Source organism: Sarcophilus harrisii, chromosome 4, assembly GCF_902635505.1.
Source record: "Sarcophilus harrisii chromosome 4, mSarHar1.11, whole genome shotgun sequence".
NCBI classification, from domain to species: Eukaryota; Metazoa; Chordata; class Mammalia; order Dasyuromorphia; family Dasyuridae; genus Sarcophilus; species Sarcophilus harrisii.
The window spans coordinates 272,006,590-272,030,868 of record NC_045429.1 but is presented as its reverse complement, the minus strand read 5'-3'; the positions used below and the strand labels follow the sequence as shown (position 1 = coordinate 272,030,868).

The window sequence follows — 24,279 nt, the reverse complement described above, 5'->3', positions numbered from 1 at the left end:
AAGTAAAAATGAGCTCTTCTTCCTCTCATTTTCCATAATCCAAAATGTTTTCCTCCCCCATATTTAGCTGTTTAATTGAATTTCCAGACATAAAGTCCTACACCAATGCCAACTCTTTTATGAAGCCTTTCCTGATTCTTGTTGATCATTTGTTTCAGTCATAGCTAACTCTTTATGACCCATTTGGAGTTTTCTTGGGAGAGACACTAGAGTCGTTTGCCATTTCCTTCTCCAGCTCATTTTACAGATGAGGAAACTGAGGCAAACAGGACTAAGTGACCTGCAAAAAGTCACACAGCTAGTAAGTGTCCAAGGTCAGATTTGAACTCAGGAAGATGAGCCTTCCTGGCTCCATGCCTGGCACTCTGTGCACTATGGTGCCATCTAGCTGCCTCTGATTACCCTGGTCCATATAGTATTTTGCTTTGCATTACTCTACAATGGTTTTGGAGCCCAAGACCTCTGTTCAAATTTTACTTATTGACACTTAGTACTTGTATAAGCTTGAGAAAGAACCTTAACCTCTATGGGCTTCAATCTTGTCATTTGTAAAATTAAGAAGGTAAACTAGATAGTCTCTGATGTCCCTTCTGACTCCATATCTATGACCTAGGAACCTACATGGTATAGTTTCTAAAAAAAAGGTTTAGTGGGTAAAGAGCTGGAGTCAGGAAAATTTGAGTTCAAATCCTACTTCAGATACTTACTAGCTGTGTGACTCTGGGAAAGTCACTTAATCTATTATTCTCCTCTTTTCACTTAAACTCTTTCTTTCCTATTTAATTGTACCCAACCATGTGTATATTTATTCTTCCCTTTTAAAACTATTCAGATAAGAATCAGATTCAAATGTCACTCCTCTCCCCTTCCCCAATGATTTTTCCTTGTTGTATTTTATTTTGTTCCTTGTTGAAACACTTTTTTGCTCACTCCATTTATGTGAGGTAATGTTGCCCATTCTTCCTCTCCCCTTCCTCTATTTCCCAATACATTCCCTCTTCCCCATTCATTCCATTCTTTCTTTTGAATTCATCCAAACAAAACAGAATCATACCAGGTCCTGTGTCTAATTAGGCTCTGACTCCTGATGATGACAAATAGGAGCTACATGATCATCTTCCCATATAAGAATGTAAACAGTTTAATCTTATTTATTCCCTTATGATTTCTCACTCATGTTCTTCTGCTTCTCTTGATGCCTATGTTTGTATGTCAGATTTTCTCCTCAGCTCTGATTTTTTCATCAGGAATGCTTAGAAGTTTTCTATTTCATTAAAGATTCTTTTTTATTCTATGAAGATTTTCTGGATAGGTTTGTCTTGGTTATAAGAAAATATTCTTTGCCTTCTGAAATAGCATTCCTCCTATTATTGTCCACTAGAATATAAACTCTCTGAGAACAGAGAACATTTTTTGTCTAAACTTTGTCTACTCCCAGGATTCAATATTGGTTTCTGTACATAGTAGGTGCTCATTAAAGTTTGTTACGGTTATCTCTCTATTCTTTGTTTCATAATTTGGATTTCTTAGGAGGTTGGAAAAATCTTCTTACTGCAACCTTGACAGTAACCTACATAAAAGCAAGATCTGTATCTCATCTATCTTTGAATCATTAATGTGTAGCATAATGCTTTCATCACTTAATAAATCTGTGTTGGATCCAATAAAATTGATATATTAATTTCAGGGGCTCCCCCTTGAAAAATATCAGACTGGACAAGAAATATTTTGAGGACTCATTTATTATTAAGTAAAGTCAGAGAGTGACTACGAAGAAGCAGTAGAAAGGCACAGCCTAGGGAAGAAATACAGGGTGAGAATGTAGGGGGATACTACTACAATACACATATATACACAAGGGTAGTCGGACTGGGAAAGGAAAAAAGGAAGAAAACGGTGTCTGAACAGTCAGTCATTCTGTGCAGCTGTAGCAAAGCCCACCCTATTGTTGTTCATGTCATAGACGGAATAGTAGGACCTGAGGAAGACATCTCCAAGTATCCAGAGGGGCTGGCCATTCTGGAATGGTAGGTAAGTGGGCTCAGTTCCTACAGTGCAGTATCCATTATTCTGTTCAATACAGATGGTCAGGGGAGGGAGAGCACAAAGTTAGCCATGCTGAACCTTCAAATGGAAAACCGGAGGTTGTTGACATGTAAGGCCCAAACTTGTCATTTTCAGAACCATAGCCTTTCCATTGATGTAAAAGCTTTCCCGTAATCCAAAGCTGCTTCCCACTCCTATAACCCCAGTGACTCCAGCAGCCTTCCTTTCAGGGTGACTTTTTCCTTGTCTTATATTTTCTACTATCTTGAAGCTAGCTTTATTATTTTTTTTCTTCTGAAAAAAGGGCTTAAAGTAATGAAGGTGGAGAAGTCAGAGGAAGCAACTAGTCATGAGAAGGTCATGAAAAGAAACTTTTCTACCACGAGCACTCCCATTTTGCAGGTGAAGAACCTGAGGCTCAGGGACATGAAGATTATGTAGGCAGGAAGTGTCTGAGGTGGAATTTGAATCCAGGTCCTTGTTGACTCCTTGAAATATGACAATCCCTCCTCAAGACCTTTCTCCACTCCTGGGAGTCCCCTCCCCAAAATTGGTGGAAATTATGGGGAGACTCTACTTACATTGAGGATGTAGGCAGATGGTGACAGAGGGAACTGCACTCCATTGATGAGGAAGGAGATGGTGGGCAGGCTCTGAATGTTATTGCAGTCCACGACATACTAGGGAGAAAAACAGCAGGGCTCCAAGTCATCCCATTTACACAGAAGACCTCCCCATGAGAACAGTACTCATAAAAAGGCCTAATTTATGCCCAGAACTTCCCAAGCACAGGGCACCAGTCCTATTCCCCTCCTATACCTAGTCCCACCTTAAGAGTAGACAGATTAAAATTCAGTGAAATTACAATGACAGAGCTTGATCCCAAAGAAGAAATCTAAGAAGGCATCCCAACTAGATATGTAACACTGCATATGAAGACAGACATTTTCCATATCTTGATTAGTTATGCTGAATTTTCCCCTCTTCTTTTTTATTCTTTGTTTTAGTGATTTTTCTCCTAGAAGGGATACATTGGGAAATGTAGGTAATGTGAAACTATAGATATCAATAAAAATCTATCTTTTTAAAAAACAAGAATAGCCAGAACAACAAGATTTTACAAAGATTAATTCTGGGACATGACTCTTTTCAACAATGAGATGATTGAGGCCAGTTCCAATGATCTTGTGAGGAAGAAAACTATTTACACCTAGAGAGAGGACTGTAGAAACTAAGTGAGGATCACAACACAGCATTTTCACTCTTTTTGTTGTTGTTTGGTTGCATTTTGTTTTCTTTCTCTTTTTTTTCCCCTTCTTGATCTGATTTTCTTGTACAGCACAATAATTGTATAAATATGTATACATATATTGGATTTAACATATTTTTAAACATGTTTGCATATATTGGATTACTTACCATCTGGGGAGGGAGTGGAAGGAAGAGGGAGAAAAAATTGGAACACAAGGTTTTGCAAGGGTCAGTGTTGGAAAATTATCCATGCATATATTTTGAAAATAAAAAGCTTAAAAAAAATTTTTTTTTAAATACAAGAATAGCCAGAGTAAGTAATCAACTAACCAAGAGATTGTAAGTGGAAATCAAAAGACCTCTATTTACAAACTTTTTCTCTGGTGCTTTAGATTCAGCCACTACAAAATTAATCATTTCAACTAAGTACTTCCTGCTCTGGGTGTTCTCTTTTAAATTGCCCAGATTCCTGAGAGGGGTAATATATAATTTCTAGTAATAGTAATTATAATAGTTCACATTAATAAATCCCTATATATTGTGGTGTTGTTGTTGTTCAGTCGTGTCCTATTCTCTTTGAGTCCATTTAGGGTTTTCTTGGCAAAAATACTAAAATGGTTTGCTATTTTCTCCTCCAGTTCATTTTACAGAGAAACTAACTTGTCCAAGGTTAATGACTTTCCCAAAGTCACATAGCTAGTAAATATTTAAGGCTGGGTTTGAATTCAGATCTTTCTGACTCCAAGCCTGAGCTCTGTCACTGTGTTATCTTGCTGTGCCATTCTACATATATAGAATCATCAAATTTAAGTCTGGAAAGGACCTAGAGGTCATCTAGGAAACTGAGACTCAGAGAGATAAAAGTGATATCCTACTACATTCTAGAACTGATATTAGAACCCAGACCCCTTGTAACCAAGTCCTGGAGCTTGTTATTTTTGTTATCTGTGCTTTGTTTCAAAGAGAACCAGTGCCATTATGGAATGAGGTATTGACTTTCTTATGAATTGGATTTAAGGGAGACAGAGTTATACAAAGTCATCAGTCTCATTCTTTTTTCCTGAGTCATCAAAGTCCAGTGGCAGGACAAAAATCAAGATGACTGGCCATGGCCAAGATGCAGTGGATGACCTTAGTTTATTCCATCTCTAAGCAAGTAGCTTACACCTTACACAGGTAGCCAATGAGATATAGGGGTCTCTCCTTTGCCCCCATCACAAGATATCTTATGCTATACTTATCTATATGTATGTCATACCCATCACCTAGTAGACATCATTGAGGAAAAGTTTCTGGTTTTTTTTTATCTTTATCTTGCTAACAGTAGGCACTTAATAAATGCTAATTGAAGTTAAACATACCTGTCCATACTGGTCCTGCTGGGCTCCTGTTGCCTGAAGGAAAGCACTCATGTACTGCTGAGGCACAGTGAGGAGGGAGGTGCCAGTGTCCACAATGGCCTGGCAGCCCTGGGAACACCAACCAGTAGCTTGACCCCCAATGGAAAACCTAGAAGAAGCCAAAGAAGGGGTGCCTCAGTCCTAGGAAGTCTGGAACATGAAGTCCAAGAACAAGTCACTCCTTTAGCAATTCTCTTCCCAGTTCCCAGCAAAAGATGGGTAGCTGGAAGGGACTTTCAAAGGCCAGCAAGTCCAATCCCCTCATTTTATGGATGAGGAAGCTGAGGCAAAATGAGGCAAGAGGTTGGCAAGAGTCATACAACCCCACCATATCCCACTAAAAGATCATAGATTTGGAATGACAGATAAGGAAATTGAGGCACCAAAAAGTTAAGAGACCCACCCAGCAGGCAAGATTTGAACTCAGATCTTCCTAATTCCAGGAAGAGTCTAGCCACTCTGCCATCTAAATTCAGCATCTTAAAAATCAACTTTAGTCACAGAAGCCCCTTTACCTAGCTATGAAAAGGTCAGGATTCCAGAGATCGCCTTTGTCCTTCCCTGTTTCCTAGCTGAAAGCTCCTATACAAGTCAGTCTCGACAGACATTTTCTTTAAAGGATTTCCATGGAACAGAGAGAGGGAACATGATTTCCATCATCTACCTCAATCCCACTATCTAGGGTCTGAGGAAAGTTCTTTCTGGTGTCTATTCTAAATCCTTTCTGCTACAAAAAACTCATTAACTCCTTTTCTTTTTCTGACTTTCCTTTCATGAGTTCCTTTCCTATAGACTCTTTGCAGCCAGAAAGAGTTTGCTCTTTGGAATTGGAAGTCCTGGGATTGAGTTTTAGCTCTGACACTAACTAGTAGGGTAATCCCAGGCAATTTACTTCACTTTTCTGGCTCCAATTTCGTAATCTAGAAAAAGGCTGGGGGGGGGGGGGGGGAGGAGAATGCTTACATTATTTTTATTTTATTTTATTTTATTAATTTTTTTGCTGAAGCAAATGGGGCTAAGTGACTTGCCCAACTTACATTATTTTTGATACAATCTGGATTATTATTATGTCTGGCTCTCTTCCTCCCACCTCACACACCGGTCCTTCAATAAATATTTAATGATGAGTAAGTCCCTATTTCTCAATTCTCCCTCTTTTTTAATCTGTTAGATCCTGAGGTTCCATCATAAAACAACTGTGGTAAAGCAGGCTTTGGGAAAACCATTACTGATTAAAATACTTCCCTGCTATCAAAGCATGTAATTTTCACTTCTTTTTTTTGTTTTGTTTTTCTTTCTCCTGATTTTTCCCTTTTGTTCTGATTCTTCTTTCAAAACATAACTAATGTGGAAATATGTTTAATATGCTGGCACATATATAATATATAGGGAAGGGATAAGAAGAGGAAGAGAGGGAGAAAAAAATTTGGAACTCAAAATTTTATAAAATTGAATGTTGAATATTATCTTTACACATAATTGAAAAAATAAAGTGCTATTGGTGGAGGAAAAAAATGTCTAGATGTGAGACATTAAATGAGGAATATGAGTTTGGGCGACCTCAAAATCCTTAGGGGGCTCAGAATCCTCTTGTCTTCCAAATTTTCCCTTTTAAGTCCCCACTACCACCACTATAATCCACATCCTCCCCCTCCCCAACTCACTCTTGGATGCCAATTTGCCAGTAGAGTTCTTGAGTGACAGGTGCCCAGTAGATCTGACCGGTATACAGGTTGTTGTCAACACCTCCAAAGATTACCTCACCCCCATTTTAAGAGCTTTGCTGGCTGCAAAAGAAAAATAAATTATGGGAAGGTTGAAGAAAAGGTAGGAAAGGAGGAGAAATGACTGAACCCTTGTTTTCTCATGAGACTTACAAATCCCTAAAGTTTGCTATCGATACAAAGAAAGTCAAGACCATGGTCCCTGCCTTCTAAAAGGTCACAATCTAGTCAATAGGACAATATGTGAATAATTGGTTGATGTTTTGTTGTTCAGTCACATTTAATTTTTCCTGATCCCATTTTGGGTTTTCCTGGCAAAGATACTGGGCAGTTTGCCATTTCCTTCTCCAACTAATTTTACAGAGAGGAAAGTTTAAGTGACTTGCCCAGGGTCACATAGCTAGTAAGTATGGCTAAATTTGTCTTCCTGACTCCAAGCTGAGCATTCTATCCACTGCTCTACCTGGCTGAACATTAAATGTAAGTAGTACAAACCAAATAATGAAGCTACCCAGCGAAATCCTAATTCAGAACTTAAATAATTCATAGAATTCAAGGGTCATAGATTCAGAGCAGAAAGAGATTTTAGAAGTCACTGAATCCAACTTTGAACTATGTTCAGTTGCCATTTACTCAATTAAGACAATTCAGTGACTTGCTGGATAGAGGACTAGATCTGGAGTGAGGAAGAGTTGAGTTCAAATTCTGCCTCATATTTATTAACTATGGGACTCTGAGAAAGTCACTAACATCTCTTTTTTGCCTCCCGGTCCTCATCTGAAAAATGGGGAGATTAATCACGTCTCTCAGGGTTGTTGTGAGAATAAAATAAGACTCACGAAACATTTTGTAAATCTTAAAGAATTCTATAAATTCTAGCAATTATTATTCTAGGGATAAAAAGCATCTTCTCTGAAACAAGCAGACCTTCCTCAACCCTTAAATCAAGCTTGTTGTCTTTCTGGCTTTTGGGATGAAGTCTGCTGGTAATAATAAAGGGATAAGGGTCAGGGCGATAAAAGGAGTGGGGGAGGGGAGGGAAATTTAGTATTTTGTTAGCAAAGGCCTTTCCTGGCCATATGACATATGGCCCTTATCTGGTGGCCAGTGGCCAAGTCAGACTGAACAGAGACTCTAATGACAGTGTAAGTGTTGAAGGTTGAAAGCCAGAATTTTGAGGTTTGCAGAGTCCTTTACAAATATAATTTCATTTGATCCTGACAATAACCATGGAAGGTAAGTGCTATTCTTATCCTCATTTTGCAGATAAGAAAACCGAGGCATAGGGATCTTAGGTGACTTTTACAGGATCACACAGCTACTAAGTATTGGAGGTAAGATTCAAACTCAGATGTTCCTGGCTCCTAGCTGTTATATTACAGTACTATGCTGCTAATAGAGGTCCATAGTTAATAGAAAGGTGACTATCTGAACTGCAAGTAGATGGTCCCAAGAAGGAAGGAGGGACAGCTAGGTGGCTCAGTGGATAGCACACCCAACCTGAAGTCAGGAAGATTCACTTTCATGAGTTCAAATCCAGCCTCAGACATTTACTAGATGTGTGACCCTGGGCAAGTCACTTTCCTCTGTTTATCTCAGTTTCCTCATCTATAAAATGAGTTGGAGAAGGAAACCCCTCCAGTATCCTTGCCAAGAAAACCCTAAAGGTGGTCAACAGTCACACAAGACTGAAATGACTAAGCAACAACAAAGAAGGAGAAAAACAGAGTCAGAGAAAAAGAAAGAAATGAGTTGTAGGAAGAGTCTCCCAAATGAATGGCCCATGGATGGGATCTCTTTCTGTTCAAGTGTTTATCCAGTCTCTATCTATGCTAAATGTCTTTGCTTGAACATGTAAATGACCATGATAAACAAAACTAGAGTTAATAGGCAACAGAAAAGACTGAATCCTCAAATGAGAAGCCTTTCTTAACTTTCCTAGCAAAAGTGATCTCTTTTCTTTCAATTTTCCTGACGCTTTGTTGGGATCTTTCCTTTGCTCCTATCACACCCTTCTTTCTGTTATACTTATACATGTATACATATGTATATATTTTATACATAGGAAACCAAGACACACATTTTTACCATGCCAGCTGGTTTGCTCCCTTCCCTTTAAATCTTACCCCCTCTCCTACTCCTTTCTGGAAAGATTTCTTCAAACAGCCCTGGAGTGATTTGCACAATTCCAGTAGTCCTAGCAGAAGATACACAATAGAAAGGTAAATAAAAGTAGTAAATCTCAAAAAAAGATAGCTTTGGGGAATCCTTAGATTCAGTAGGAAATGCTAACACAAAAAGGAAGCATAACAACAAGTAAGAAAGGAAGGGGGCAAAAAGAACTGATTTACCTGAAGCCAGAAAATGCAGACTTGGAATATACCCACAATGCCTAGAGTCTGCAGGGGGTATGCTGGTAAATGTTTAACAACTGGCTTTTTGGAAGATATGTGTGCATGTACACACTTTAAAGCTTAAATTTGCACTATTTACATTTTCTTCATCACTTTCTTAAATGTAGACAACAAACAAAATAATAAATCACATCCTGATTTGTAGTTTGCTGATTTGGAAGGCATAAATACTCATACTTAAAATGGAAAAATCTGCTCTCCCGAGAGAAATTCCTTCACTCGTTGGAGTGAGAGGGCAGGGACTGTGAGATTTGGGGTTTGTTAAAAGTAAAATCTAAAGAAACTGTAGAAAAGTGATCTGCAAAGAAGGAAATGAGCGCCATCTGCTGGGAGAGAAATAAATTTCAGGCAGCGTGGAAGTAGACCCGAGATCAAAAAAAAAAATAAAGATCAGACCTATTGTGGAAGCAGCCAGCACGGAGAAAGCAATCAGATCCTAGGAGAGTAAAGGGGAAAAGCAGTATAGTAGAGTAGAGAGAGGGCTGAACCCAGACCTGGATCCAAATCTTAGCAATAATTCTTGCTAGCTAAGTAACCCAGAGGAAATCACACACACACACACACACACACACACACACACACACTTTTTGGGGACCCTCAATTTTCCTATCTAAAATAGGAGGAAATGAACTCAGATCGTTTTTGATTCAGAATCTGTGATTTTTATAGTATAATCTCAAAATCTAGTGACAGTTACAGCAGTGATGAAATAATGACCAAAGACTTGCTCTGGAAAGGGCTATGTGTTACAAGACAGTTGAGTGGAACAGTGGATAAAGTACCAGAACCATAAAGTTCAAATCTGGCCTCGAACACTTACTAATTGTGTGATTCTGGGCAAGTCACTTAGCCCTGTTTGCCTCAGTTTCCCCACTTGTAAAATGAGCCGGAGAAGGAAATGGCCAACCACTCCATTATCTTTGCCAAGAAAGCCCCAAATGAGATCACAGAACATTAGACACAACTGAAATGACTGAATATTAAATGTGATACAAAGGAGCCCCAAAAGGAGGCACCAACATGGAGGAGCAAATCCAAGCTCCCCCTTTTATTGGGGGTCCAGCCAGGGCACCAGTGTAAGTCGTGGGAATTGGAGCTCTCTTGTGGAAGGAGGTCTTTGATCACCCCCTTAGTTGTTTTCTGTGTCCTTTGATGCATAAATGAATTGTTTAATGTTTTGAAACTTGTGAGCTGATGTGGGAAACTGTTTGGAAAGTGCTAAATTTCTATGTTCTTTCCAAGCTGGGGCAAGAATCCCTAAAACTTAGAGGTTCCTAGAGTGTGCCCAGGCCCTTTGTGTGATGAGGCAGCTGTAGAGCTCTAAACAGCAGAGAATCTTTAAGAAAAACTGATCTGACTCAGACAGAACAGGACTTTCTAACTATTCTCCATACCTGTGATGGCAAGCTTATATCAGATTTGCCTACTCATGGAGTCTCATTCACAGAGGAAAGTTTTTGTAACTTCCAAGACAACTGGTCTGAACATATTTCCATTTCTATCCACAGCTGATGTTTCTGTGTATCTTCTGAATATTAGTAATATCTCTCTGGCAAGATTAGCATGAAAAAGTAATCTGTAGCCAGTCTGGATCAATATGCCATAGGATTTACAGAATATTTTCACATTTTTATTTTCATCATCAGCAAATATTTGGTGAACAAGAGAATGAAATATTTTTATGTCACTAGTTTACTAAATTTGTGATAAAATAGAATGTGATGCCTAGGGATGACTCAACTGGGGTAATTTGGGAAAAAGAAGTGAAGAATTAAGTGTCTGGGGAAAGCAAAGCATGATGTGAATAATACATTAAAATGTACTAAGCACAGTGAACATTAACTATGCTCTGTTTATAACACAAGACAATATGCATTATTGCATTGTATGATATATTTATTTTTGATAATATTATATATGATAGTCTATATTTAATTGTATTATTTGGTTATATTGAATAACATTTTGTTTCCATATTAGCCATATTGCAAAAGAAAAGTTATGGCATTATGTAACTTTATATAATGTAATATAATTAATTTTAATACATTAATCAATAGATTATAATATTTGTTACATTATATACAACTATATTGTGCTGTTGTATTATATTATGCTATATTTCATTGTTACATTACATGTGTTATAATTTCTTTTTTCAATAAAATTCTATATGTTATGTATTGATCTTTAAAATGAGAATCATTCTGTCATTCATGAAGTATACATTTACCAGTATGTCACTCATAGTTTTTAAATATGACTATTAGCATCTGTTTATAATGCCTGTTAGTAAAATGATTTACAATTTTGTTCTAAAAAAAGGTAGGAGATAGGAAATGATAGTAGGATGGATTTTTGTGTTGAAGGAAGTATATAATATCATGACACTGGAGACACTGGAGTCTGAAGGAAGGAACCTCAACCTTTAGATAGTGGTAGAAAAAGCAACAGGAAAGAACAAAGGGTCATGTCAACAGCCTTGGTTTGTGGAATTGAAGTTAAGAGGCCTGGATTTTGACATTCACTAGCTCTGTAACTAGTTTACTTTTCTGATCCTCATTTTTCTCATCTGTAAAATGGGTATGATAACACATTCATTACCTCACAGGACTTCTTGAAGGCTTTAAAATTTTACTTCCCTTCCCCCCCAAAAAAAATGAAAAATTTTGTAAGCTTTAAAAAAAATGTGAATTAGGGAAAAGCATGGAGGAAAAGAAGGGTAAGGAAAGATGCAGAGAAAGAAAGAGGATGACCATGTGCCCTCTGAGCTCCTTACTTGCCAAGGTAGAAACTGAAGATGGGGTTTGTAAGGATGTTCTGTTGCAGCATGCCCTGCAGGGCTGTGGTGGCTCCCCCAACGGCCAAGGCAGGATAGGCCATGCCCATGATACCATCAAACTGGGCATGCACAAAATTAGTTCCTGGCTCATTTTCACTCAGGCCAAACACCTGGTTGGGGACCTTGATTCCCTGAACCTAGAGAAAAACACAATGGGGATGATAGATGTTAAAGAGAGATTATGAGCATGATCATTCAGATAAGGGCTTTAGGGGGCTGTGGAAGCCACCTTTGAAGGGATGAGATCCCAGAGTGCCTAAAGGCCCTGCCACACTTGCTTTGAAGCTGCCCTTCCCTAATCCTCCCTATTATTCTCAGCCTAGAATGCACTCTTTGATTCTTACTGGCTCGTATTTCCTCATCTGTAAAATGTAATGTTGTTCAGTCAGGTCTGATTTTTCATGACCCCATTTGGAGTTTCTTGGTTTATCATTTCCTTCTTTAGTTCATTGTACAGATAAAGAAACTGAGACAAATAGGGTTAGATGAGTTGCCCAGGATCATACAACTAATAAGTATCTAAGGCCAGATTTGAACTCAGGAAGATGAACCTTCCTGACTCCAGATTTGACATTTCATTCACTGAGCCACCTAGCTTCCCTCATATGTAAAATGAAACAGTTAAATGGCACGATTCCTAGGTTCTATTCAACTATAAATCTTAAGGTTTTCCAAATCCTATTTAACCATCAAAGCTTTTTCCTTCCATGGTTGACTCTACCTTTTTAGCTCTGAAATTATATGATTTATTCTATAATTTGATTCATATTTTAGCCAAAGAATCTTAAAATTGAAAGGGATCTTTGAGATCAGCTTGTCCATCTCATATCCCAAAAGAAATCATCTTCTCCCAAGAAACCCTTGAAAAATGGTCATCCAGATTTACCTCTGATGACATCCTGTGATGAGGAACTCATTACATTCCTGAGGAAGTCAATTTTACTCTCAACTAGCTCCAATTGTTATAATCTTTCCCCCTCATACCAAGCTGAAATCAAGCCTCTGCAACTTCCAGTCACTTCTCTTTGTTGGACCATTTGGGGCCAAGCAAATCAAAGCCAATTCCTTTTCCACATGATGAGTTTTCAGATACTGGAAGGCAGCTCTCACATCCCACCCCCTTCAAGTCTTCTCAAGACCTAACATCTTCAATCCTTCAGCCTGTTCCAGGTCAAAGAGTACAAATCAGATTCCTTTCAAGAGGGCAAGAGAAAAAAGTGAGAGAACAAAAAAGATGAGAGGGAACAGGAGAAGAGGTGAGGGAACTACTCACAGTTATAGTGTCATAGCCAAAGAAACCAGTGAGACTACCACTGCCATACTGCAGGGAAAAGGTCTGTCCATTGGTGGAGTAGGTAGAAGACTGGCTGGGGCTGAATTGGGCATGGCCACCTAAAGAACCCAGAGAACTTAGTATTAAGATTTTTTAAGAGCTGGAATAGCACTTATATTGTTCATTCAGGTTTACAAAGAATCCTATAGATGTTGATTCATTTGATTCTGATAATAAAAGGGCAGTTGCTATCATGATCTTCATTGTATAGATGAAGAAAACTGAGGCAAATAGAGGTTAAGTGACTTGACAGCTACTAAGTGTCTGAGATGTTAATTTGACCTCAGATTTTCCTTTCTCTTAAATACTTTAGAGATTATCTAATCCAATTTTCTCTTCATTGTTATTATTCAGTTGTTTAGTCCTCTGTGAGCTTTATGACTCCTTGGATTATAGCACATCAATATTATCCATGGGCTTTTCTTGGCAATGATATTGAAATGGTTTGCCATTTTCTTCTCCAATGGATAAAGGCAAGCGGAGATTAAATGACTTGCCCAGGATCACATAGGGAGTATCTGAGACTATATTTGAACTCAGGTCTTCTTGACTCCAGTTCCAGTACTCTATACTGAACTACCTAGTTACCTCCTCATCTTACAGGTGTGGAAACTAAGTGACTTGACAATCACACAGTTATTTAGTGGCAGTCATGCCTTTAGCTTGATTCTCCTAACCCCAAGCCCAGTATTCTTTTCCTTGCCCATGAATTATAGGCTGATAGAGAGGATCTGAGGTTTGTAGACCCTCATAATAGCCTCATCTTCCTAGACAAGCTTAGGTCCAGGAATAGAAGCTAAGACACTTGCTTCCTCAGTTTGGATGAGAAACCAGCAGTCAAATCAGGTTCAGTAAGGGAAGTTCATTATCATCATCATCATCATCATCATCATCATTATCATTAAGGTTAGAGGGTTTGAGTAACATCTGCTCAGACCAGGACTCCCCCCACCCCCAGTTTACATTTGTTTGTACCTCTATTGTGAATTTATCATGTAATTATTGTATATTCTAATTTTTAGGTTGGTATTTTTCCCCAGCACTAGACTGGAAACTAGGGATCAAGTCTTTCCTTCTAGTCTATGGGACAATACTAAATGCTTGAGGAATCTGTCTCTTGTAATTAACAAAGACGGATCCCATCCTGCAATAATACTCATCCACAGAGACCTTAGTTCTCCCAGAGACATTAGGAAATTGAATGATTTCAGATGGTCCAGATCCACTTTCCTTAGGGGATACCAGCTTCTTCCTACTTATTTCCATGATACATTCTCAACTCCCACCAGGACTGACCATACCCACTTTTACAGTCAAGTTGGATGACTTTTTTGTGGATTTCCAAGCTTTCCAGGAAACTGAAAAGTGATCCAAACCTTGGAATTTTGCCAGAGGTAGAGCAAGCATATCTAGGACCTATTTACTCATTGAGAATACAGAGTAATGACTAGATCTTATACTTCTCCTAAATCTCCTCCACTCCTCTACCTCCTCCTACAAGCACACAATTATGAATGCTTCATAAAAATATATATGAATTAGAGTTCAATGAAATGCTCTTTTCCAACTATGCATTTTGATTTTTTTTTTTTTTTTTTTTGCAAAGCAATTGGAGTTAGGTGACTTGCACAAGGTCAGGAAGCTAGGAAGTATTAAATGTCTAAGGTCAGATTTGAAGTTAGGTCCCTCTGATTCTATATCCAATGTGCCATCTAACTACCCCTATGTAATTTGATTTTGAGAAAGTAAGTGGGCTGCTAAGAGCCTAAAGTTCCCTCCCGCAATGGTCCCCCTCTCCTACTAGATGCCATATCTTCTTCAATTGAGGACCCTATGTCTCCCTCCCTCTCCCCTCTCCCACTATCTGGAGTACTCACTGCAGGCCTGGCTCTGGCAATAGATGGAGGGCACCCACAGGTTGGAGAAGCCAGTGTCAAAGAGGACCAGGAAGTTCTGGGGTGGAGTCCCGATGCTGATCTCCCCATAGTAAGCAGCCTAGAGAAAAGAAAAGCATCCCATCATTCCTGCTCAACCCAGTAGATGCTCCCACCCACAGTGGTTGTGTCCTTGTATTGCCTATCCTTAACCTAGCACAGCCCTAGAAGTATGATTGTGGGCACTGAATCCTCTTCATTCCTTTAGCCTGTCCCATTTCTCTAAACAAAGCCGAGACCCTGACTGACCCATGTACTTGTTGAATGTAGAGAGAAATAGAAAGCTTTGTCTTAGCTGCCCTCAGAGCCTTGAGTCCATTCAAAGGTGTTTATTGTATTGAGCTAATCAAGGTAACATGTTAGATGGCTCAGTGCATAGGGTATCTAGAACTCTAGAACTCTAAAAGAATCTTAAGTAGACATAAATGGGGCAAGTATTATACTGACTAGTTGGAGGATGATCTGAGTAAATCTTTAAAAAGTCACATGGAGGAGGCAACCTTTTTAAAGCTAATTTGATCCTGAAGATTGGAAGAGGGGAGGCTATGCCAGATTTGTGGGTTTATAATTAGGCAGAGAGAAGGATCAAGTGTTGGGAGCCAGTACAGTTGGAATGAAAAATTTGAGTGGAAGTTAAATGTATACATAAGATAATTGGAGGAGTTTTGAGGGATTACTGTTTGAAGAAACATTTTCCCTAGTTGATAGAGTAGTGTTACTTAGTCTTATAGTTGGAGAGATTTGAAAGACGTTCCCCCTAAACATCTCTACTACCTGGGTATTAGCAAATTCCTTTGGGCTCAAAATTCACAGTAGATAATGACCATAGTAATCTAGTGATTGACAAATACAAAGATGCAAGCTTTGGGGACACTGTTTGATAAAAACTGAAGAGCAGTTTGGCAAAAACTAAGTATAGAGCAATATTTCTTAGCATATTCCAAGATAAGGTCAAAATGGGTACATGATTTAGACATAAAGTGATATCATAAACAAATTAGGAGACCATGGAGTAGTTTAATTGTCAGATCTATGGATAAGAGAAGAATTTATGACTAATCAAGAGATAGAGAACATTATGAAATAGAAAATGAATAATTTTTATTACATTAAACCAAAAAGGGTTTATACAAACAAAACCAATATAACTAAAATGAGAAGGAAAGCAGAAAACTGGGGCAATACTTTAAAGCAAGTTTCTCTGATAAAGGCTTGATTTCTCAAATACATAGAGAACTGAGTCAAATATATAAGAATATGAATCAATTTCTAGTTGATGAATGTTCAAAAGACATAAAGTTTTCATATGAAAAAATAAAACCTACCTATGGTCATATAAAAAAATATTCTCAATTGATTAGAGAAATGTAAATTAAAACAACTCTTAGATACCACCCCAAACCTATCAGATTGGCTAATATAACAGAAAAAACAATTACCAGTGTGGGAAAAAATGTGAGAAAATGCTAGTACATTATTGATGAAATTATGTACTGATCCAAACATTCTGTAGAACAATTTGGAATGATGCCCAAAGGGTTATAAAACTGTATGTATCTTTTCACCCAGCAACACCATTAGGTCTACATTCCAAAAAGAGCAAAGGAAAAGTGAAAGGACTTATTTATAACAATTCTTTTTGTGGTGACAAAGAATTGGAAATTGAGGGGAAGCTCATTAACTGAGGAATGGTTGAACAAGTAGTATATGATTGTGATGGAATACTACTGGGCTATAAGAAATGATGAGCAGGATACTTTCAAAGAAAACCTAGAAAGAGTTATATGAATTGATGTAAAGTGAAGAGAACAGAACCAGGAGAACATAACACACAGTAACAACAATACTGTATGAAGATCAACTGTGAAATTAAGGAATCTTCTAATTAGCTTCCTCACTTTTACTGATGGAAAGATTGAGTGATTTACCAAATCTATGGCAGAGCCAAGTCTCCATTGCTGACCTGAGCTCAAAGATGTTTTCTCTATGAGGGAAGTGTGAAAGGGAAGGGACAAAGGAACACAGAAAGGGGGGTGGGGTGGAGAGAAGAGAAGACATCAAGATAAGATGGTAGGTGCCATGTACATATCCCAGTAACTTTATGACTTGGGTGAAAGTTAGCTCCTTCCAAAAACATTTTTTTTCCTCTGAAGGGCAGAAGGAGAATTATGGAAGGGGCAGAGTAGGAGAGTAGTCAAAGCTTACAAGTATGGACTGTGACTCAGTTATAGCACATGAGATTGATTTTAGGGACCTGAAGACTGAAAATCTGATCTCCAGCAGCAGATCTCCATTTTCTAAGCTCTTAGAGAACAAGAAGTGTTTTTATCTTCCCATTCAAGACCCTAGAACTATCTGATGCATTTTTTAAAAATTTGATCCTATGAATTCACTTATGGGCCGCTTAGCTAGGCCTGGAGATAAAAAGACTCATCTTTCTGAGTTCAAATCCAGCCTTTGATACTTGCTAGCTGTGTGACTCTGGACGAGTAACTTAATCTTGTTTGCCTCAATTTTCCCATTTGTAAAATGAGCTGAAGAAGGAAATGGCAAACCACTCCAGGTTCTTTGCCAAGAAAATCACTAATGGGATCATGAAGACTGAACTGGAATATTGAACTGACACAACTGAAAAACAATAACCAAAAAAAAAAAAAAGTGCCAGACATTATGCTAAGTGTTAGGGATACAAAGATATGAAACAGTCCCTGACCTCAAGGAGATTACTTTCTAATATGGGGTTGACATGTACACAATAAATTTAAGATCTAGCAACTGAGAAGGTTAGGAAAGGTCTCATGCAAGGATCTTTTGAACTGAACTGGGAAAGAAATTTTGAATTGAATTGTCCAGGAAGAAAACTGGCTTTAGAATCAGGAGACATTTGTCTAAATCTCAGGGTAAATAATTTATTAAATGTGTAAGGCCACACTGAAATCCTTGAAGTGATAATTCTTGGCAGGGTCATATTTGTGAGTTTTCAGGAAATCTTCCAGAACGCCTTTTTCCTTCATGGTATCCCGGATGGATTTACCCTTCTTCAGAGGGATTCTGTAGAAGAAGGTGGCAAGTCAAGGACAGAAGCTTTCCTTTCTCTCTATTCCTGGAACTTTCCTCTCTCTCAATTAGTCAATTAGGCAACTATCATTTATTAAGCACATACTCTTGCAAGGTACTGTGTTAAGCACTGGAATTAGAAATACAGTTATCCCTTTTACATCACAACTTTGCCCATCAAAGTATTGATATATCGTGGGTTAGCATAAAAAATCAAATGGGAATTTTGGGGAAGTTTTCTGAAAGCCACAGATCATACATAAAGTCTGGCACATGTCAAAAAAAAGTATGGAAACTCAGAAATCTGAAAAATATACGTAGAGTATTGTATAATATTAACCTATTTTATCTTTTAATACCATAATAATTCGTACTTCTCCTCTAATACAAAGAAAGAGCCAAAAATTTTTATGCGTATTTTCCAGATTGTAGAGATGTGCCCCTAACTCCTCCTGTCCACCTCCACCCAAATAAAGAGATTGTTATTGTTATTGTTTGTCCTTCATTCTCAAAGAGAATCATGACATCAGGAAGATGATGCTCATTGAGAGAGAGCTGTACAAAGTCCCCTGTCTCACTTTCTCCTCCAGAGCCATCTGAGTCCAGTGGCAAGATATGGCTGGAGATGGCCTGAATGTAGTAGGAGATACAGAACTATAAGCAAAAAGAAAGGAGCTTTCCTTCTAAAGAGAGAAGAAAATGCATAAAAGAGAAGTTGAAAAGGAGAGGAAGGGAGGATACCTTGGCAGTGGTATGGTGATTAAATCTGGAGAATTAGGGGTGGCTGGCATGAGGCCCTTCCCCAAAATGGAAGTTTTGGAGAACCGCTCAAGTTCTTCCTCTTCTGGGAAACTCTGCTCATGATTCACCTTCGATGCCAGCTTTCTACCAAATGTGAAAGTGGACAGGCTCTCTTTTTGTATATTGTTCCTTTTCCCTTTGTATTCCTTCTGTTCCTTACCTCTATATTTCCCATCACCAATAACCCTTTTACTTCTATTGCCTGGGTACCTCTTGACAGAGAGTCTGTAGTAATCAAGGAATAAAGAATTTTTGTTACTTTTCTCAGAGATATTTGTATTTTAGAAGAGGCAGTGGATGGGGTCTCCTACATCTATCAGCAACCAACTATTTGACTTGAGTGAATCACTTCCTTTCTCTGGGTTTTTGTTTTCTCTTATCTAAAATGAATAGGTTAAACCATATATCTTCAAAACTTTCTGTCAGGTGGGCTGAAATTTTTTTTTTCAGGAGACTCTTTCTTTCCCCAGTAGGATTGCTTCCCAAGACCTACAGAGCAAAATATACTTGAACAGTAGTCCCACACATGACTTATGGGTCTTCAGCTTTCCTTTTCCTCATCCCCATCAAACTGGGAACTTCACAAGGGAATATTATGTGTATTCTGCTTCAATCTGGAAAGATTACATCACTCCCATCAAATTGGGAGTTCTTTTAAGTCAGGGCTCATATCTCCTCCAATAAACTAGATAGAGGTTACCTGAAAAAATGACACTGTGCCTTCCTACTCAGATTGGGAAAATTCTCAGATAATGACTGTTTTTCCCATTAGACTTGAAACTTTCTAAGTACAGGGTCTGTCTTATACTAATAATATCCTGAGTATGAGAACTGTCTCATCCATCTGACTGGGGACAGAGATTATGAAGGCAGAGACCATGTCTTCTCTTGCTTCAATGCCTGGGAAATTGCCCTGGCATTAGGTTTAAATCCCAACCTTGACATTTATTAGCTAGGACCATGAAGAGGTCATATTCTCTCAAATTCTTCATCTCCTTCTTCCTCTGTAAAATAGGGATAAAAATACTTGCACTACAAATCTTACAGGGTTATGAGAAAAGGGTTTTATAAACTTAGAGATGTGAATCTCTAAATTCTAAATTCTAAAAGAAATGTGAGATGCATTGTTTCCCCTGTAGCAGACAGTGGCCCAGACTAGAATGATGCACTGATTTCTTATCAAAAGAATAGAAATCTGGGAAGATAGAGGATTTCCTCTCCTTTTCCTGTGACTATGGTCTCTTGACCCAAGACTGCCTCTTTGCTTCATTTAAGTTTCATCACCCACCTGAAAAACCCTTCTGAGAGGTGGAGGCAAACCAGGACCAAGACAAGCCACTTCATGATGTCAGTTTATGAGCTTCCACAGTAGAGAAGCTACTCAGGTTATCATAGTCAAAATGGACTGAAGAAAAGAGTAGCCACTATGCTCTTTTATATGCTAAGGACCTACCCCCTCTCTTTAACCTCACAACCCCACTTACAGGCATGTGTGCCCTTTCAATCCCCATCTCATTCCCATATCAACTATTTCTGTGTAATTTTCCCTTCTGCATGATTTCAGGAAAGGAATTTCCATTTTGTTGACTTTTTAATACAAGCAATGGGGCCAAGGGACATGAATGATAACAAAGAACAAAGAACATCAATCAATCAGGAAACAAGATAGAGCCATGGCTGGGTTTTTTCCTCTGGGAACTAGGGAGGTCAGACCATGGGCATCTCTGTCTGTTGAGGAAGAAAAGTTGGAGCGTTTGGAGCAAGGATAGAATATAAAGATTCCTTAAATAAAACACATTAGGACTTCACTTGCTCCAATGACTGAAGTTTCCATGTTCTCTTGGGAAATAAAAGAGAATTTTATTTGTGGATACTGATGGGATGGGCAAGTCTTTAAATATATTTTGTTTATTTGATTAAATATTTTCCAATTACCTGTAAAATTTTTAACAATTTAAAAAAAAATTTTTGACTTCCAAATTCTCTGCTTCCCTCTTGCCTTTCTTCCATCTGATGAGAAGGCAAGCAATATATTGATTATATATATATACATATATATATATATATATGTATATAACATATATATTAGCCATGTTGCTAAAGAAATCATGATATTGCTGAGAAAAACTAAGCTGTTCTCAGTTGATCAGAGTTACAATGTTGCTGTCACTGTATACAATGTTCTCCTGGTTCTTCTCACTTTACTTTGTAATAGATCACGTAAGTTTTCCCAGGTTTTTCTAAAAGCACCTGGCTAGTAATTTCTTACAGCACAACAGTATTCTATCATCAAATACCACAGTATGGTTAGTCATTCCCCTAATGATGGGGAGGAGAGGGAGGAAAGGCAAATATTGGTGGGTAAGGGTCAGATCTGTGTCACATATTCTATACCAGAGTTCCCCAAACTACTCTGGCTTCAGAATGTTTAAGAATTGAAATGTATTGTCCAAACCCTATTAAGACACGTCTGGGTCTGCCATGAACGGGTGCTAGGAGTTTTCTGTAGCATAGGTTGAGGCTTCAAAGCTGGGGAACTCCGAAAGGCCACTGTATCCAGAATCTTCACTGAGAAATAAACCAGAAGTCCTAATCAGTTATGTAACAATTATGATCAGGAATCAATTACCAGGAATAAGAACTGAGGTGTGGTGGACCCAGTTTGTCCATCAAACAGAGAGCTGATTGTTAGATTTTCAATGTGCATATATACACTTCAAAATCCACTGCAAATAAGGAGATCCAATTGTTAAACATTTACCAATTGTACACCTGGATGGGTGGTATTGATTAGAGGGGGCAAAAGGAGGTGATTTTTTCCAATCAGAATCAGTGTCTTCAAATCAAAATGCTTAGAGAAAAATGAAGATCAGTCACTTGGACCCAGCAAAAAGTTTTGAATACTTGAAAGAATGAGAAGGGTTCAAATTTCATTAAGAGTCCAAGATAATTTGAAATATTCAATGTGCTGCATGTGTACAAATGGTTTATGCCTGGGTGGTAGATGTGGGCATTGCCTTCTTGATTCTGCAAATAGGTTTCAGGTGGATAGCTGCCACTGACATATGGCAGTAGACAGAATTACTGTGGGGATTGACAGGAATTCAGAGACACTATAAACCATGAAACTACAAACTGCCCAGAACTTCTGAATACAGAAAACAAACTACCAATCAAAAGATTCCACAAATCACTTCCAGAAAAATCTACAAAGCAAACAAAATTCTATGCTTCCAACTCTAAGACACATGGTGGAGCAATTTCACAATTTCAATGACAAATTCTACAAGCTACTGGAAGAAAGACCATAAAATGGAAAGGAAAAGAAAATTTAATAATACATGACCACAGAAGGGACTGGAAGATAATATTCCAAAAACAAAAAAATAAAAGGAGCAAGGCAAAGTGGTATACTCTGCAAACCCAAGTCTAATCATCAATTAAAAAAAAAAGATGGACATTTAATAAAAGTAAGGCATTTAAAACATTCTTAGGAAGGAATTTTAAAAGAGGTGAGCAGTTCAAAAAGTTATCAAACTGTGCATATCCTTTGATCCAGCAGTGTTACTACTGGGCTTATATCCCAAAGAGATTATAAAGAAGGGAAAGAGACCTGTATGTGCATGAATGTTTGTGGCAGCCCTTTTTGTAGTGGCTAGAAACTGGAAACTGAATGGATGTCCATCAGTTGGAGAATGGCTGAATAAATTGTGGTATATGAATATTATGGAATATTACTGTTCTGTAAGAAATGACCAACAGGATGATTTCAGAAAGACCTGGAGAGATTTACACGAACTGATGCTGAGTGAAATGAGTAGGACCAGGAGATCATTATATACTTCAACAACAATACTATATGATGACCAGTTCTGATGGACCTGGCCATCCTCAGCAAGGAGATCAACCAAATCATTTCCAATGGAGCAGTAATGAACTGAACCAGCTATGCCCAGAGAAAGAACTCTGGGAGATGACTAAGGACCATTGCATTGAATTCCCAGTCCCTGTGTTTGTGCCCACCTGCATTTTTGATTTCCTTCACAAGCTAACTGTGCAGTGTTTCAGAGTCTGATTCTTTTTATACAGCAAAATAATGTTTTGGTCATGTATACTTATTGTGTATCTAATTTATATTTTAATGTATTTAACATCTACTGGTCATCCTGCCATCTAAGGGAGGGGGTGGGGGGTAAGAGGTGAAAAATTGGAACAAGAGGTTTGGCAATTGTTAACGCTGTAAAGTTACCCATGCATATAACCTGTAAATAAAAGGCTATTAAATAAAAAAAAAAAGAGGTGAGCAGTTTATTTGACTTGTAAATATTTCAAACAACAGAAATTAAGAAAGAACAACTAAACTTATTACCTCATCTCTAGAGACTATTAAAATAAAATTTAAAAGACAGAAAGAGAAAAATACATATGGGGTTGTTTATTCTTTAAAGCAGTAACAACAGGGATCATTAGGAAGGAGACAAGGAAATTTATTATGTTATTATGTTAATGTAATACAAATGCATCATATTTTATTCATTTTTGTTACATAATTATAAAAATATATAGTTACATTGCATATTTATATATAATTATATAATATAATACAGAATTGTTGCATATACAATTATAAATAACATATGTTGTTCAGTTGTTTCACTTGTATCCAATTCTTCCTGACCTCATATGGGATTTTCTTGGCAAAGATATTCGAGTAATTTGCCATTTTCTTCTGCAGCTCGTTTTATGCTTAAGAAAACTGAGGCAACAGGGTTAACCCAGGGTCACATAGCCAAGTATATGAGAACAAATTTGAACTAAGGTCTTCCTGGCTTTAGGCTCAATGGTTGAGCCTGCCCAATTAGCTGCCTCAAATAAAGAAAATTAAATTTCTTTTCACCCTGAAAAATTGTCACACACAAATCTAGCCTACTTTCAATTCCCAGCATACCACTTTCTATATCCATAATCCTACATTCCTTTGCATAGACTATCCCTCATACTTGGAATACTATTTCCTTTCATTTCCATTGTCCAGAGTCCCTATGTCAGCCCTTTCCTGCTTCTCACCATTTATTAATACTTCTCTAGCCTCTACAGTAATGAAATCACTTGACATTTATTTTATAAATGCTTTGAGTTTGCTATTTATTTGAGTGCATCTTGTTTTCCTCCTGTAAAATGTAAACTCAGGGGTGTGGGAAAACTGGGACACTGACGCATTATTGGTAAAGTTGTGAATTGATCCAACCTTTCTGGAGAACAATTTAAAAATATGTTGGAAGGGCTATAAAACTGCATACTCTTTGATTCAGCAGTGCCATTATTGATTCTGTATCTCAAAGAGATCATAAAAAAGGACAAAGGACTCATATGTAAAACATTTGTAGAAGCTTTTTGTGTGTGTGTGTGGTAGCAAGAGATAAGACCCAACAATTGAGGAATGGCTGAATAAGTTATGATATGTAGATATAATAAAA

At 37.9% G+C, this 24,279-nt stretch overlaps 1 protein-coding gene across 1 annotated transcript; it reads right to left on the bottom strand.

Annotated features, from left to right (window-relative positions):
• Positions 1-1,908: 1,908 nt before the first annotated feature.
• LOC100919336 (gastricsin-like) lies at positions 1,909-20,146 on the bottom strand. The gene is given in 10 exon segments (XM_003769052.1): positions 1,909-2,070; positions 2,628-2,726; positions 4,659-4,806; positions 6,362-6,484; positions 11,615-11,814; positions 12,951-13,069; positions 14,888-15,005; positions 17,001-17,018; positions 17,863-17,995; positions 20,091-20,146. Coding segments are annotated over 10 exon segments (1,176 nt in total).
• Positions 20,147-24,279: the final 4,133 nt, after the last annotated feature.